The sequence below is a fragment of the Mus caroli genome, chromosome 10 (genome assembly GCF_900094665.2).
Source record: "Mus caroli chromosome 10, CAROLI_EIJ_v1.1, whole genome shotgun sequence".
Taxonomy (NCBI): domain Eukaryota; kingdom Metazoa; phylum Chordata; class Mammalia; order Rodentia; family Muridae; genus Mus; species Mus caroli.
The window spans coordinates 73,939,398-73,955,262 of record NC_034579.1 but is presented as its reverse complement, the minus strand read 5'-3'; the positions used below and the strand labels follow the sequence as shown (position 1 = coordinate 73,955,262).

General features: G+C 54.0%; 2 protein-coding genes across 2 annotated transcripts in view; both read right to left on the bottom strand.

Moving 5' to 3' along the window:
- Grin3b (glutamate ionotropic receptor NMDA type subunit 3B) overlaps positions 1–2,930 on the bottom strand; it is a 6,967-nt gene extending 4,037 nt beyond the window's left edge. The window contains exons 1-2 of the mRNA XM_021174796.1: positions 2,339–2,930; positions 250–842 (exon numbers count right to left, since the gene is read on the bottom strand). Of these exons, the coding sequence (XP_021030455.1) occupies positions 250–842; positions 2,339–2,764 (1,019 nt within the window). The 5' untranslated portion in view covers positions 2,765–2,930. The remainder of the gene's footprint in view (positions 1–249; positions 843–2,338) is intronic.
- A 1,365-nt stretch (positions 2,931–4,295) lies between these two features.
- Wdr18 (WD repeat domain 18) lies at positions 4,296–13,559 on the bottom strand. The gene is made up of 10 exons (XM_021175036.2): positions 13,315–13,559; positions 12,579–12,689; positions 8,449–8,582; positions 8,153–8,294; positions 7,395–7,538; positions 7,249–7,313; positions 7,050–7,174; positions 6,792–6,958; positions 6,131–6,199; positions 4,296–6,048 (listed from the first exon to the last, which is right to left on the bottom strand). Exons 1-10 carry the CDS (start codon positions 13,522–13,524, stop codon positions 5,920–5,922), a joined length of 1,296 nt encoding a protein of 431 aa, XP_021030695.1. The 5' UTR covers positions 13,525–13,559; the 3' UTR covers positions 4,296–5,919.
- Between the last annotated feature and the right edge of the window lie 2,306 nt (positions 13,560–15,865).

Here is a 15,865-nt window from a genome sequence, read left to right as displayed (position 1 = left end):
AAAAAAAAAAAAAAAAAGGATAAAAGAATTGTCTCAATTCTGAGAGAACTGCCCCTCCATTGATAAATACCTGCCTGGAACCCATGGGAGATCTAGTCTTGAGGATGGAGGGACAGCCATCCAACCCTCTAAGTTCTGTTCCTACTGGGACACCCACTCCCGATCACTCCATCACTCTCATGGCCTGACACACAGGACCCTGTCAGGCTCTGGGTCTGGACACCTTCCCCTAGGCTTTTCCCTACTCACCGAGCCAAGGTGCGTGCTGTTGACTCAGAGCTGCCCGTTTTCAGGTCCTCACAATTTACCACCCCTGGAAGCAGGGCCCGCTCTGGGTGCACGAGGGCCATGCTGCTGAGTGCCCGAGCCACAAGCTCCACCATGTCGTGGACGGCAGCTTCCAGGGAAGGCTGCCCGGTTTCCCCCAGCACCAGCACCCCTGGGGGCAGACCGGTTGTGGGCAGTGCCTCAGCAGGCAGTGGTGTGCCCAGCAGCCACTGGGGACCCGGTGGTGCCGCCTCTAGGACCTCATGTGCATGGGCAGTGCTGCAGCCCAGGAGGATGGCTGCAGACACGGGGGTTCCCCCTCCTTCCAGCGTCCCCAGGAGGGCCAGTGCAGCCCGAAGGCTGTCATTCCTGCTGTCCAGTCGGCTCAGGTCCAGCACAAACTTTGGAGCCTGGCTAGCATGGCTGGTCCAGAGTGTCACCAGGCCACTGGGATCCCGGACACGGCAGAGCACTAGAGCAATGTCCTCCCAGGCGTGTGCCCGTACCAGGGACACCAGCACATCCAGGATGGTCTCCAGGGGACTAGCCCAGTCCAGCTGCAGGTGGAACGGAGTCTGGGAAGAGGTGGTCCTGGTCAGGGCTGTCCACCTCTGTATCCACAGCTCCACCCACCCCACCCTGATAAGGAATCTACATTGTTCTTGAGAGCTGGGTGTTATCTTGTCTCACCTTTAGCTCACTGGTGTTCAGTGGCTCCCCAGTACCCTCCTTTTTTTTTTTTTTTTTTTAAGTATTATGTTGCTCAGGTTGGTCCTGAACTTGCTATGTAACTAAGTAACTATGTAACCTTGACCTGCTAGGTTCTTTTGCCTCTGCCTTCTGAATGTCAGGATGACAAGTGTGTCCGACTAACTACTTCCAGTTTATGCCATGCTGGGATTGGGATGCAGGCCTTCCACATGCTAGACATGCACTTTACCAAAGGAACGGTGAGCCCAGCCCTCCCTTATTTTACTTTATTTGAATATAGCAGTCTTCTCTATGCCAACCACCTCCTATGCATCCTTCAAAACCCAGCTCTGTTGGCTCTCCTTTATGGAGTCCTTGCTGCCATTTTTCAGGGAGAGCCTTGCACATCTCCAGAGCTTACTCCTCTTAAGTTCTGACCTAGCTCTGGCCACCTCCCCAGCAGTCCCCTTGGTAGTCAGCACATTCAGAAAGTTCTGGGGCTGGGGTTGGGTTGCATATTTGGAATACAAGACAGTCCAAGACACCTAAAAACCACAGGGTGCTGCCTGGCAGCACAAGTACTGAGGATGCCACAGCTCTGTGTAGGGAGGCCAGGCTAATCCCAGAGGAGACAAGACTGGCTCAAAAGCTGGCAGCACACACAGGTGCTGCTCACAGGTCAGGAAGCAGGGGTCATTGTCAGCTTGGGTCTGGAGTTTCCCACCAGACCCAGGAGGCCTTAGGGATACCAAGACATAGGTCATTAATGCTCCTCTGGGGCTAGGGTCTCCCTGAATGCAACCTCATGACAGGTTATGGAGGAAGACCTGAGGTCTCCTGTGTCCCAGGTCCCTGGGTGGGACCTTTTGCTGGCCTGCCTTGGTAACAACCCAGTTGGGTGTAATGTCACACACCTTTAATCCCAGTGCTAGGAAGACAGAGGCAGGTGGATCTCTGGGTTTAGGCAAGTCTGGTGAGAGACTGTCTTAAAACATCAGAGAGAGAGAGAGAGAGAGAGAGAGAGAGAGAGAGAGAGAGAGAGAGAGAGAGAAGACAGAGAGAGAGAAGACAGAGAGAGAGACAGAGACATACCAAGTACAGGGATGACTTGTTCTGCCCTGAAACTCAAGGCCACCACAAAGCTCTGAGTAAGGAGTTGTCTGGCTTTTAAGGAGGGAAAGGTGGGGTTTCTGGAAGGATTTCCCACACTGTCCAAGCCCAGGAAGAGGAGAGTGGCATACTGTTCTAGCCAAGGCATGTTAAGGCATCTTGAGAGGGAAGGGCTGGGACAGGGGTCCTTTCCATCTCCTGATTGGAGAAGTGTGGGGTTCCTTAGCTTCCCCGTCCCCCGCCCCCAGGGTTTCCCGCGCTCTCCGCGTACCGGGGCTCCGAGGGGCGCGCGCACCTCCCTCCGTAGGACGCTCAGCACCGGGGTCTCTGTGGCAGCTGCCAGGAACTGCAGTAGCCGTAGCTCAGGCCGCGCCTCGGGAAAGGTTATAGAGGCCACCACGCCGGGCGGTGCCAGAACCTGGCACAGACCTCGAGCCAGCGACGCGGGGTCCCGGGTTGGGGACGCGACGGCCACTAGCTCCAGACTCAGGTTGTGCGGCAGCCCCGGCGGAGGGGTGGCCAGGGCGGCTAGGACGCGGGCGCGGGCGGCGGGCGCCCGGGGTAGGAGCGCAGCCAGGCGCACGGAGGCCCCGGCGCGCGTGGGAACCCCGCAGGGCTGAGGGTGACCGCGCACCACCCAGGACCCTCGCGCCAGCGCCAGGGCCAGGCTGAGCCACAGCATCCGCACAGACTCCATCCCGATGGAAGTTACCACTGTGCTGTGCGAGGGGAAGGAGACACCCCAACCAGCCCCGCTCTTGTTCCTCCTGCCACAGAAGGAGGAGCTGGGCCACTGCCTAGGTTTACTGTGCCACGCAGGGCAGAGTTGGGTGATGCCTTCCACTGCCCAGACTGAAGCTCCCAGAGCAGTCTGTGGCCAGTACAACACTGTGTGCAGCCCGGGGGGAAGTGAGGCAGGCACATCTGATAGAAATCTGTAGGATAGATCTCCTGTCCTCCAACCCGGGCAACAATATTGAATCACAAACTTAAAAAGAAAGAAGAAGAAGAAAAAAAAGCACATGTATTTATATCTTGTGTTTGTTGGGGAAACACTCCCCACACGGGGACAGTTTTTGGAGATTTCTTCTCTCCTGTGGGTCTTGCTGATCAGATCGGGGCCATCAGACTTGACAGCAAACATCTTTACCCACTGAACCATCGTGTTTGGTTTTCGTTCTCTTTTTTTTTTTTCTCGAGACAGGGTTTCTCTGTGCAACCCTGGCTGTCCCGGAACTCACTCTATAGACCAGACTGGCTTCGAACTCAGAAATCCACCTGCCTCTGCCTCACAAGTGCTGGGATCAAAGGCGTGCGCCACCACCGCCGGCTTCTTTCTCTTTTAAAATATTTACCACCAACACCAACACCAACAAAAGTAGCAGCAGCATTCTTCTGAGACAGGGTTTTATTACATAGCCCTGACTGGTCTGAACTCCTTATTTAGACCAGGCTGACCCTGAACTCTTTAGAGAGAGCCATCGGTCTCTGCATCTGGAGGGCTGGGGTTGTGCGTGCACGAGCGTGCGCGCCCCCATGCCTGTGAAACCACTGCTCTCGAGATCACAGAGTTCCCTGGTGCTGGATATGAGCCACTCAGTGTTGCTAGGAACCAAATCGAGTTCTTTACAAAAGCAGTCTGAACCAACCATGGAGAAATCTTTCTGCTTTCCAGAACTCTTCTTCACCCTTCAAAACCCAGGATCAAATGTCCTGCTGAAAACCACGGCCACCCAGACCGTGCATCACATCCCTCTCATGTGCTCGACTTCCTACGGACTCATTTAGTGACCACTGCCCCTGTCAGTTCAGTGAGCACAAGGGCAGACGCTGCCCTCCTGGGTCTCAGGGCTTGCATTACAATAGGCACTCTATAACTGTTCTGGAACCTTCTACAGCTCCCAGTTGTCCAGGTCCCCCAACTCAACTGACTCAGGGTTCACTTGTAACGTGGCCTGTAGATCAGGGAACAGAGGCTTCCCCAGCCAGGAGGCTCCTGCTGGGAATTCTGAGGACTGTCCTCACAGACGCTCTGGAAGATGCTCTGGAAGATGTGGCATTCCCCCAAAATCCTGCACTGCAGATGCCTGCAGGGAACACTCAGCCCTGATGAATGAATGAATTTACACTTGGTCAGCTCCCCCCACCCCCAACCTCACTCTCCCTGCAAAGCAAAAAAACCAAACCAAAAAAACATCCATCAAGCAAATAAAGCCAGCAAGACGGACTGCACTTTGAGCCGGTTTTTAATGAGATGGCTTGGCTCAAGATGGCAGGCTGTCTAGGCACCTGGCCAGGGATCCAAAGGACATCAGGCTAGGGGTCCTTCAGGGTTCCAGTCTGGGGCTAGTCTGTCCTAGTTGCCATTGTCACCAACCACTTCAGAGATCCTCAGGGCGCTCTTCCTGAAGCCGAGATGTTGCCAGCCTTAGATCCCCTTCCTCTGACATCTCCTTTTTGTCCATACTGTCACCTGGCACTCTTTCAGCAGGTCACCAAACAGTCCTGGGTGCTGGCTCTATTCCACTCACTGGACATGAGACAGCTGGACTGCAGGCCTGTCAGGACTCACTATCACTCCTAACAGAAGGGCCGAGTGGCACCTTCCACTGCAGCTGAATGACAAGCAGTTCCTGTAAGGTCGTTTTGGGGAGTGGGAAAGCAAGTCTCACAAATGTGAATTTACCCCCACGAGTACTGTTCCAGACATTTCCTGCCATGGAACCCTTCAGTGGCCTCTGTTCTCAAGGTTCCTCCGTACTTGATGGCTGGACCACACAGCATCCACTTCCCTCCCACGGGGACTAGGGCTGTGCTGGTCTACACTGCCCGACTCCTGTCACCCGAGGAAGTCTATGGGGGCTTGGTGCAGGCTGCCCCATTGCTCAGGAGACTGGGGACTTAGATCTTGCTTGGCATTGAGCCAGCCTAGTATTTACATAGGCTGAATCCCCAGTCAGTAAGGGGAAGCTGAGGCAGACAAATGAGGGAATACAGCAAGGCTTAGTAAGGAGGCTGGGACAGATGAAGCAGATCTGCAGGGGGACCCTGCCTTCCAAGCCAGCCTGGGCTAGTGAGGTCCTGGCTTGGATGGGGGAAGTACAGGCAGTTGGTCTCAGTCCAGCCACAGCAGGTGGGGACCCAATATTTGGGTGGCAATTTATGGCTCCACACAACATCTGTCACTGTCCCTAGCCAGAATCTGAGTCATAATTAGGAGTATAATGAACACCCCAGTCTCAAGAGACCTCCAGAGGCCTTTGGTTGGGTGCTGGGGACCCATGGCTGGTGGAGTGCATACCTTCTTGTCTCTCTCCAGACCTTCCCTGAGGGAGCAGCAGGGGGCTGGGGGAGGGGCCAGGGTGGAAGGGAAGGAAAGTATGGGGAGGCCCTTGTCATAGGAGGCTTTGGCCCCCCAGGGTAGGCTCACATCCTGCCACCTGAGGGCACTGCTCTTCTGAGTTGCAGTGGTAACAGCTCTGATAAATCACAGATCTTCTGGATAGTTAAGCAGGGCTGTCAGTTGCAGGCAGCTTTCTGGAAGGTTCTGTTCGTATTTGGGCTGGATTTGAGGTAGCCCCAGGACACGATGTGGACACTGAGCTTTGGACAGCTGTGAAGGACTGATTGCTGCCTGATTGGCCCTCATGAATGGGGACTCTGCAGTCAGCCCCCCACTCACTGCACCCCATCCCCCAGGCCTGAGGCCTTTCAACCAAGCCCCAGCCCAGCCAGGGACAGAACAACCAAGGCGCACAATTTAAGAATTGTCCATCCTTTAGTCCATCCTTTGTTAAAACACTAGATCACAGCCCCGTGGCAAGTGTTTGTGTGGCAGCGGTCCGGCACATCTCACTTGGAGGGCCGTGTGATGATGCGCGTGGAGAAGTCGAACAGGTCCCTGTTGATCTTGCGCAGGCTACGCACCTCCTCCTCCAGATCAAACACACGTGCTGGCAGAATCTGGCTGCCTAGCATGTTCTGTGGAGAGAGGGGCCGTGGGTGGGGCTGTTCCTGTCCGCCTACCCTGGACCTGCCCAAAACCAGGACTAGCCCTGCTTACCTTCTCCAGGTAGCTGGACAACACTGCCTGCAGCTGTTCTAGACGCTCCAAGTAGCTAGGCTCTTTGCCCTGTAAAGTAGCATGGTCACCCCCGCTGTTCCCTGCCCTCAGAGGACCCAGCCTCCACCACAGGACCAGAGTCCAGGGCTGAGGGCCACGTGGGGACCTGTAAGATCCAGGCCAAGAAGACTGCAGAGCATAAGGCAGGTTGGGCCAATGCCCAGATCCAGCAGTAGGACTGCAGGGGTGGGGCATGACTGCTGAGCTTCTTGGACCCTAGACCCTCACCCTGTCTGTCACCTTCTGTGAAAGAGCCTGCCACTGTGGAGTGGCACAGACCTGGGTCAGAGCCCCAGGGGCAGCACTGAGGACACTGGGTAGAAGCCCCTTCCTGGTGAGGTGTCTCCTGACCTCAGGCTGCCCTGACTCTCTCTCTGACCACTCACTGAGAGCAATGTGACAAGTCAGCTGACCTTTTAGGCTGACACAGTGCACCTTCAGATAGGCATATGTTGTGGGGACGGATGGCAAGAGCAGCAGTGGGTGCCAGTGACCTGGGTAGCAAGGGTTCAGAAGCTGTTGATGCCAGACAGGCACACCAGCAGCAGCAGGAGGAACTCTTGAGTATGGATTGTTCTCGAAGAGTGGCTGTGGGTCCTACCTGCAGGTGGAGCCCTAGCTGCAGGCGCAGGCCCCCACCCTGGGCTTCATCTCCATGCTCAGCCCCCAGCAGGTGCTTGTTGAAGTGGGGCAGGGGCAGGCTGGGCCTGAATTCAGGGTTCAGCATGCTGGGTGGGGCCAGAATGATGGCTGCATTGGTCACTGGGCCTGAAGGACACAATAACACAACATCAGGGGCCTGGCTGGCAGGACAGGGCCCTGCCTTGTCCCTGTGTGGCCACGCTGGCCTTGGGCACACCTTTGAGGGTGACTGTGCGCAAGCACTGCTTGCTCTTTATGTCCCACAGCCGCACTGATTCATCGTGGGAGCCGGAGAGCAGAACACTGCCGTCTGTTGACACCGACAGGCATGTCACTTGGTTCCTGGGAGAGGAGGACGGGGGTTAGGTGCTTCACGGTGTGGGGACTGTGCTGACCCCAGCTCCTGAGGTGACTACCTGTGTCCTCTGAAGACCTTCCCTGTGTTCTGCTCAGGCTGGAAGCTGTGCTCCCTCAGTCCGGGCTGGGGTGGAGAGAGGTCGTTAAGTGCCTGGGATGTAGGGCAAAGGACTGTGGGCTCCCTCAGTCCCACAGGGCCACTCACCCAGCTGCACAGGTCCACCTGGAAGATGGAGCCATCACTGCCTCCACAGAATATGTGGTGCTCCGCCAGGTCCATGGTCACAGACGTGATGCCCATGTCAAACAAGACAGACAGCAGCAGGTCCCCCGAGGAGATGGCCCAGAGCTGCAGGAATGGGAAGCCTGGAGCTGTGGACATCCAGGCACACAGCCAAGTAGGGGGGCCAGGAGGCATGGGGGCCATCGCACCATCATGCCCATGCTACCAGCCTCTGAACCCCCACACCCAGCCAGGGAATATGTCTCCAATCCTGCCCTCAATCCCTGTGCTCCTGGGCAGAGAGAGGCAAGGGGTCTGTGAATCCCTAGCCAATCTGGTTTACACACCAAGTTCCAGGCAAGCTGTGGCCACACAATGAGACAGTCTCAAAAAACAAGCAAAAAACTGTCTAAAACTAGAAGATAAAAGAGGGCTGAGGCCAGGCTCAGGTAGAGCACTGGTCTAGCAGATGCAGGGCCTGGGTTCCATCTCTCACACTGTGCCAATAACAAACAAACAACTCTACACACTCAAGGGCATCTGGCCACTGAGGCGTGGACGAGTGGGAATTTCCAGCAGACAGGCTGGACAGTCCATCTCTGGGTGTCCTTGGTCGGGCATAGGGATTATGGGCTGTCTGGAGCCCAAACAGCCAAGGCAAGGGAGATGCCAGTCTCCCTCCCTCCTAGCTGAGATCCAGTGGCTGCCAGGAATTCATGGGCCGAGGCTGGGGATGCTACCTTCACGGTCTGGTCCAATGAAGCGGTGGCCACCCGGGCCATGGGGCCTCCGAAGCCGCAGTGCAGGTCTGTGATCGGGAGCGTGTGCTGGGACCAGACATGTCTTGGGGCAAGGATCCTGGATGGGTCTGCCTGTAGCACACTGGGCACACAACAGCAGTGAGGCCACGTGGAAAGCCCCTGGCCTGCCTCCCCAAGCCGCCAAGAATGGGATACCCCAGTAGTCCCCAGCCTATTGCCTGCCCTGAGACCTCCATACATAGCCTTTCTGGGTAGATCACTGGCACATGCCCTACCTGCAGAGGCTCCAGGCCAGCGCCAGGCAGTCCTTGCCCGCGGAGACAAAATGGCTGCCATCCCCTGTAAACTTCAGGCAGGCCACGTCCTGGTAGTGCCGGCTCAGGATGACCAGGAGGTTCCCGGTGCAGACCTGTGAGAGGCCGGGTGCCAATGCTCAGAGGCAACACAGAATATGCCAACCCATAAGAACCCCATCGGCCACAGGCCCTCATCACTGCGCAACTGGCCAGCTCTGGCTGTGTCCTCAGTGTCTGACAATAATGGGACTCCACCCTGTCCCCAGAAGAAGCCCCTGCTGGCTCGAAATGTGTGAGCCTCCAGCTCAGCACACAGAGGGGCAATGATGGCGGTGTCCTCCCACTACTTGGGAGGCTGAGGCCATGTGGGTTAAAATGGTGTCCCATGTCTAGTTTGCCACAGGGTCAGGGCCACTTGTAGAGGCAGGACGCAGGAAGTTTGACTGTGCGCACCCCATGCCGTCAAGGGGCGGGGCACTGGGCTATGAGAAGCTACAGGACCCCATTATGGGGGTGCAAAACTTCTGGAATTGGCTCAGGGTCCCCCCAGCCTGCATGGAGGCTGAGGACTACAGGTTCTCACTCTTGGTCAGCACAGACGCCGCTCGATGCTGCGGAAGAGCTAGCTAAGGCTGGCATCTAGACATCCCAACGGGCAACAGGGGGAGGCCTAGGGGCTGCAGAAGGGACAGTGTGGTAAGCCCAGGCCTGCATTGGGGAAAGGTTGGGTTCTAGGCCCAGGGGGGGTGAGTTTCTGTTGGGTGTCTGGGTTGACTAAGGGTGGGGAAAGACAACATGGCTACCTACACGCTTACATCTCCAAGGAAGTGTGGGCCACAATTGTCAGCAGAACCTTAGGCCCAAGAGGCTCCTGGGTGCCACACAGATGCTGAGACTTACGGGTCCTTTGTGAGCACCCCACCCCAGAGAAAGGGACAATTCCCATATCAGCCTTAGCCCAAGAACCTGTGAGCTGGGCAGTACCCCTTGGTGGCCATCAGAAATCTTTATAGAGACACACGGTGGAGCAGAAGCCAGCCAGCCTTTCATCAAGAGGAGGCACCAAGCTAGACAAGAGTCACCTGGAGAAGGAACCTCAAGTGAGAAACTGCTGCCACCAGGCCGTCCTGTGGGCCAGTGTCTTAATTAAATGTTTAACCTGGGCACTCCACCTATGAATGGTACCAGCCTGGGAAGGTTGTCCTGGGTCACATAAGAAAGTAAGCTGGGAGCCGGGCGGTGGTGGCGCACGCCTTTAATCCTAGCACTTGCGAGGCAGAGGCAGGCAAATTTCTGAGTTTGAGGCTAGCCTGGTCTACAGAGCGAGTTCCAGTCTCGAAAAACCAAAAAAAAAAAAAAAAAAAAAAGTAAGCTGGGGCTGGAGAGATAGTTCAGTGGTTAGAGCACTGGCTGTGCTTCCAGAGAACCTGGGTTTGATTCCCAGCACCCACAAGGAGGGTCACATCCACCAGGGAAGCCTACACCTCTGGCTTCCAAAGGCACCAGACACACTCGCAAGCAAATACTCATATACAATAAAAAAAAAAGTCTGCTTTAAAAGGTCGAGAGATATCACAGGGCTCCCAATGGAGAAGCTAGAGAAAGTACCCAAGGAGCTAAAGGGATCTGCAACCCTATTGTNGGAACAACATGATGTACTTACCAGAACCCCGGAGCTCTTGTCTCTAGCTGCATATGTATCGAAAGATGGCCTAGTCGGCCATCACTGGAAAGAGAGGCCCATTGGACTTGCAAACTTTATATGCCCCAATATAGGGGAATGCCAGGGCCAAAAGAATGGGAATGGGTGGGTAGGGAAGTGGGGGGCGCTATAGGGGACTTTTGGGATAGCATTGGAAATGTAACTGAGGAAAATATGTAATAAAAATATTAAAAATTAAAAAAAAATAATAAAAAAAAAATAAAAGGTCAAGAGAGGCAGGGCAGCAGTAGCACACATCTTTAGCTGCAGACTCCAGAGGTGTAGGCGGAGGCGGAGGCAGAGGGATCCCTTAGTTCTAGGCCAGCCTGGTCTACTGATCAAGTTCCAGGACAGCCAGGGCTAAACAGAGAAACCCTGTCTCAAAAAGACCAAAAACAAAAGAGTTTAAAGAGTGCTTTAAAAGGTTGAGACGGCAAGTGTTGAGTCCCTGTCCAACATGCTCGGTGCTGGGCTCCACCCCAGCACTGGGGAGGTGGTACCAGGTGGGTCTGGAAGTCAAGGGTTACATAATGAGGTCAAGACCAGCCTGGCCACATAAGACTGACAATGAAAATCAAAGGACATGTAGTTGCCACTTCAATGTGAAGATCCAGCTTCCGATCTCCAGTCTACAGTGATTGACTATGGCATTCTGAGAATTCTTGGAAACTGGAGACAGTGGGGTCCTGTCCTATACAAGATGGAAGGCAAGGACCAACCACTGAAGGTTCCCTGCTGCCTACATGCAAATACTCCCATGCAAAGCATGTACATATGCACACAATAAAGGGGACGTCTCAGACACGGGGCCCTCAGTACACAGCAGCACAAGCCACACTGTGGGGCCGTGAAACCTTGGCTTTGGTTTTCCTCTCTGCCCAAGCCAGCTTCAGCATCATGGGCTGAGAATGCCATGCAGGTCCTGGCATGGTTTGGAGGAAGATGAAGCCAGGAGGAGCAGAAACATGGCTGAGCTCAGCTCTGTGCTGCTGGCACCTTCCCTCCACATAAGGCCAAGTCAGGACAGCTTGGACCCTTCAGTTCTCCAGGGTTACTAACTAGTCCCGACACAGAGGCAGGCAGCTGGGGCCAGCAGAAGGACCTCTGGCTCCGTGGGAAGCAGGGTGCTGGTACCTTTGTGCCTGACTGTGAGACAAGGGGGTCTGGCTATCACGGGGCTTGTGGTAAGCTTTACTTTATTTTTTTTGAAAGTTTACTTATTCATTTTATATATTTGAGTACACTGTGGCTGTCTTCAGATACCAGAAGACGGCACTGGATTACAGATGGTTGTGAGACACTGTGGTTGCTGGGAATTGAACTCAGGACCTCTTGAAGAGCAGTCGGTGCTCTTAACCACTGAATCATCTCTCAGGACCCTGGATAGTTTTATATTAAATTTCCTTTTTTTTCTTTCTGGTTTTTAGAGACAGGGTTTCTTTGTGTACACCCGGCTGTCCTGGAACTCACTTTGTAGACCAGGCTGGCCTCAAACTAAGAAATTCGCCTGCCTCTGCCTCTCAAGGACTGAGATTAATGGCGTGCGCCACCACTGCCAGGCTTTAAATTTTTTTGAAGGTCTAGGGGTACTCTCAGAGGTCAGATTTGAAGGTGCTTAATTCCCTGGAGCTACAGACAGTTGTGAGCTGCCATGTGAGTGCTGGGAACTAAACCTGGATCCCCTGAAAGAACAGCCAAGGTTCTTAACTGCTGAGCCATCTCTCTCATTCAGTAGACAGTTTTCTTTCTTTTTCAGGTTTATTTCCTTTATGAGTATTTTGCCTGCATGCCTGTATGTGCATGCAGCGGGCAGTCTGGTGCCTACTGAGATGAAAAGAGGTGTCAAGTTCTCTAGAACTGAAGTTATGGATGGCTGTGAGCCAGTCTGTGGGTGCTGGGAATTGAACCCAGGTCCTCTGCAAGAGCAACAAGTATAGTCAATCACGGGAGCATTTCTCTTTGCTGCTGACTGTGGATGTTAACTGACTTTCTGCTTCCTGCCCTGACTTCCCTCATATAAACCGCAAGCGTAAATAAATGCTTTCCTCCTCCTCTGCACTGCTTCTGGTCCCTGCCTCCTCCTCCTCTGCACTGCTTCTGGTCCCTGCCTCCTCCTCCTCTGTACTGCTTCTGGTCCCTGCCTCCTCCTCCTCTGTCCTGATTCTGGTCACTGCCCTTTTCTAAGTTCCTTTCCTGGTTGCTCACGACAGCACTAGAGCCACCAGCAGGCTGAACACTGTCCTGTATTTCAGTCACAAATGAGGACCCTATAGACATGGTCACATTTTTGTTTTCAGAAGTCATGGGTAAGATCTCCAAGACCACCTGCCTACCTCAGGTAAAACTGGACACCAACCAGCATTACAGCATTCCCAAGTGACACATACATGTGACAAGCTGTTCTCACCTCCCACAGGTAGATGCTCTCTGCAATTCCTGCCAGGACATACAAGCCATTAGGTGCTGTGGTCAGACAGGTGACAGGCCCAGGACACATGATTTTCTGTTGGAGCTGATCCTAGGGACACAGGATACAAGACAAGCTATGTGAGTATTAGAACGGAGGCAACGGTAGGGAAAAGTTTTTAGTACAGAGAGCAAGAGTAAGTGGGTTGGGGAGACATACTGCTCAAGTGAGGGGTTGGAGGTGCGGCTCAGGGTTAGAACCACTGCCTAGAACCTCTCAGTGAAGGGCAGGGTCAGGGCTCAGCAGTAGGGATCCTACCGGACAAGAAGGAAGCTCTGTGTTCCAGAAACATCAGAACCAGTAAGACCCCAGGCCTCAGTCAGTCCTGACTGTGAAGACTCTTTACGAGGGTAACAAAAGGGCGGGCCGTCGGTCTCTGTCTTCCTGCGGCTCCTCAAGATCTCTGATCTGCCATGCCGTCCAAAAGCATGACCTCTAACGGACCCCATTTTCCCTTCTGTATCAAAATTAGCGCCCCTAACACTATAAAGCGTGCAAAAGCGGATTCGCCATCGATCTTCATCTGAGCATGCGCGCCTTAGCGCCCTCCCCCTAGGAGGAAACCCCTCGGCCTCCGAATACGTCCTGTCAGGCAGCCACCCCAGGGTCGCCGGGACCCCAACCCTGGCGGCGCCCCAGGACTCTCGGCTGTCCCGCGGACACTGAGGCCCCGCACCTTACGCTGCAGCTCCCAGGCGCAAATGTAGTTCTTGCCCTGCTGCGCCGCCAGCAGGTACTCGCCATTGAGTAGCGCCAGGCCTCGCAGCCCTGCTTGGCCGCCTCGGTAGGTGAGCAGGTTGGCGCCCGAATGAAGCTCCCACACCACGCAGCTCCAGAGCTGCGCCGCAGAGTCAGTACACACCACCACTTCCATGGGCGCCGCCATCTTGCTCTGCCAGTCCCGCCCCCGAATCCCATCATCCTTAGCGAGACTGTCAAGATGGCTCCTGGCCGACGAGAACGGTCATAGCGCCTCCTAGAGGCCAAACTGGAAAGTCTACGCATGCGCGGTAGCTTCACCAAGCCGAGGAGGCAGATTGCCTGGTGCTTTACCGGCTCCAGGAGCCCTAACGTGAGCATGCGTACAAAGTTCGAGGCTCTGGGGCGGAGCTAGCAGCCGGTGAGAGGGCGGAGCCGAACGACCTGCACATGCGTACAAGCCAGTGCGTGAAAGGCGTAACGCTAGACCTAGCCATGCAGGTTATAGAACACGGGCGAGCTCCTTCGTGGGCGGGGCGGGGCGGGGCAAGGTGGTGGTGGGGGAACTGAATTCCTGCACATGCGTAGAAGACTGGGGGTGCCTTGCCGCTCAGCACCGTATTATCTCTGTTTAGTGGAAGGTATTCTTGCTACCTGTTTGCTGGGTTTGTCTTTTTTCTTTTCTTTCTTTCCTTCTTTTTTTCTTTCTTTCCGAGACAGTGTCTCTTTATGTGCTGGGTGGCCTTGAGCCTCCACCACCGGCGATTTTCATTGGATAGTTTCTGCTAGGTTTGACTCAAATGATCTAAACTTTCAGAGTATTTTGTTTTCTTTTCTTTTTTTTTGGTTTTTGAGACAGGGTTTCTCTGTGTAGCCCTGGCTGTCCTGGAACTCTCTTTGTAGACCAGGCTGGCCTCGAACTCAGAAATCCGTCTGCCTCTGCCTCCCAAGTGCTGGGATTAAAGGCGTGCGCCACCACGCCCGGCTGTATTCGGACTCTTGGCAATTAATCCTGCCTCAGATGACACACCTTTTTCTTTTCTTTCTTTCTTTCTTTCTTCTTCTTCTTCTTCTTCTTCTTCTTCTTCTTCTTCTTCTTCTTCTTCTTTCTTCTTTCTTCTTCTTCTTTCTTCTTCTTCTTCTTTCTTCTTCTTTCTTCTTCTTCTTTCTTCTTTCTTCTTCTTTCTTCTTCTTCTTTCTTCTTTCTTCTTCTTCTTCTTCTGATATTTACTTTATTTACATTTCAAATATTGTCCCCTTTCCTGGCTTTCCCTCCGAAACCAGTTTACTTCTTAAGCCTTGTTTTATAGCAAAAATATAAAGCACTGACTTTTATACTTTATTTAGACCAAATGAAGTTAGTGACTTACTGCATGTAAAATCAGGCTACATACTCATCAAGGATAATACGTCTGGCTGAGGCGAATTGGTGATTAAACTCTTACCAATCGACCCACGCCCTTTATGGATTTGCCGCCTCTTTGGCCTTTCCTCTTTCGAGCCATAAATTTCAAATTTGTATTCGGTTCACTCCGTGTAGACCCAAAAGGTCAATCTCTAGCCAAGCAACCTTTAGCCTCGGGTCACAGCTGCTGGTCATAGGCCAGGTCTAAAACCAAGTGTCCCCTCCCTCCCTCCATGTGCTGTTAGCAAAGGATGCAAGTGTGGAATCCCACAGCTGGGAATGTGGCCGCCAGAGCGCTGCGCCTGCCGTGGCGGCAGGGCTGGACGCAGGGTGGGATGGTGAGCTGGGTCTAACAGCAGCTGTTGGACCTGTGAAGGGAGCAAGGTTGCATTGGGGTGCAAGCATTGGACTCGGCGACCCTGCGACCTCAGACCTCAGGCCAGAAAGAGAGGAAACGAGTCCGAGAGAGGCGTGCCACCCAATGTGGCCACAAGATGGCAGGCACGAGCTGCGGGGGAACAGGGAGGACACGGGAGGTGATTCTCAAGAGAAGGCACCACTTTGAGCAAGAAACTCAGGAACAAGATGCTGTCCAGAGGCACAGAAACAGGTCTGGCGGAGGATGGAGAATGTAGAGCTGCATTTGAGAACGTTGGAGGGGACAGTCATGTGTCACTTCTTTATGGGAGAGAGGAAATTCATTCCCCAAGACTTAAGCTCAGGTTGTTCTTAAACACCAGATATTCCTCCCTCAACTGCCTATGAGCTAGGATGCAGCTACTTTTAATGCTTAAGTGTGACTAAGAAGAGAAATGAGAGGTTTTCAAGCAGGCTCAGTGGGTAAGGACACTTGCTATTCTTGCAGGATACCTGGGTTCAGTTCCCAGCACCTTCTCCAGGGTGGTTCACAGTCACCTGTAACTCCAGCTCCAGGGATCCAACACCTTTGGCACTCAGGGGGACCTGCATGCCAGTGAATGTACCCCCCCCCAGATACATACATATTTAATTTAAAAAACAATGAAACAAGAAACAGATGGCTCGCCAGGCGTGGTGGCGCACGCCTTTAATCCCAGCACTCGGGAGGCAGAGGCAGGCGGATTTCTGAGTTCGAGGCCAGCTT

Excerpts from the sequence above, each read along its gene's own strand:
- Wdr18 (XM_021175036.2), bottom strand. The coding sequence starts at position 13,524 with ATGGCGGCGCCCATGGAAGTGGTGGTGTGTACTGACTCTGCGGCGCAG. Across the intron at positions 7,175-7,248 it reads AAGGTCTTCAGAGGACACAG|GAACCAAGTGACATGCCTGT; the intron begins GTAGTCACCTCA and ends CTCCTCTCCCAG. Across the intron at positions 6,959-7,049 it reads GCGCACAGTCACCCTCAAAG|GCCCAGTGACCAATGCAGCC; the intron begins GTGTGCCCAAGG and ends TGTGTCCTTCAG.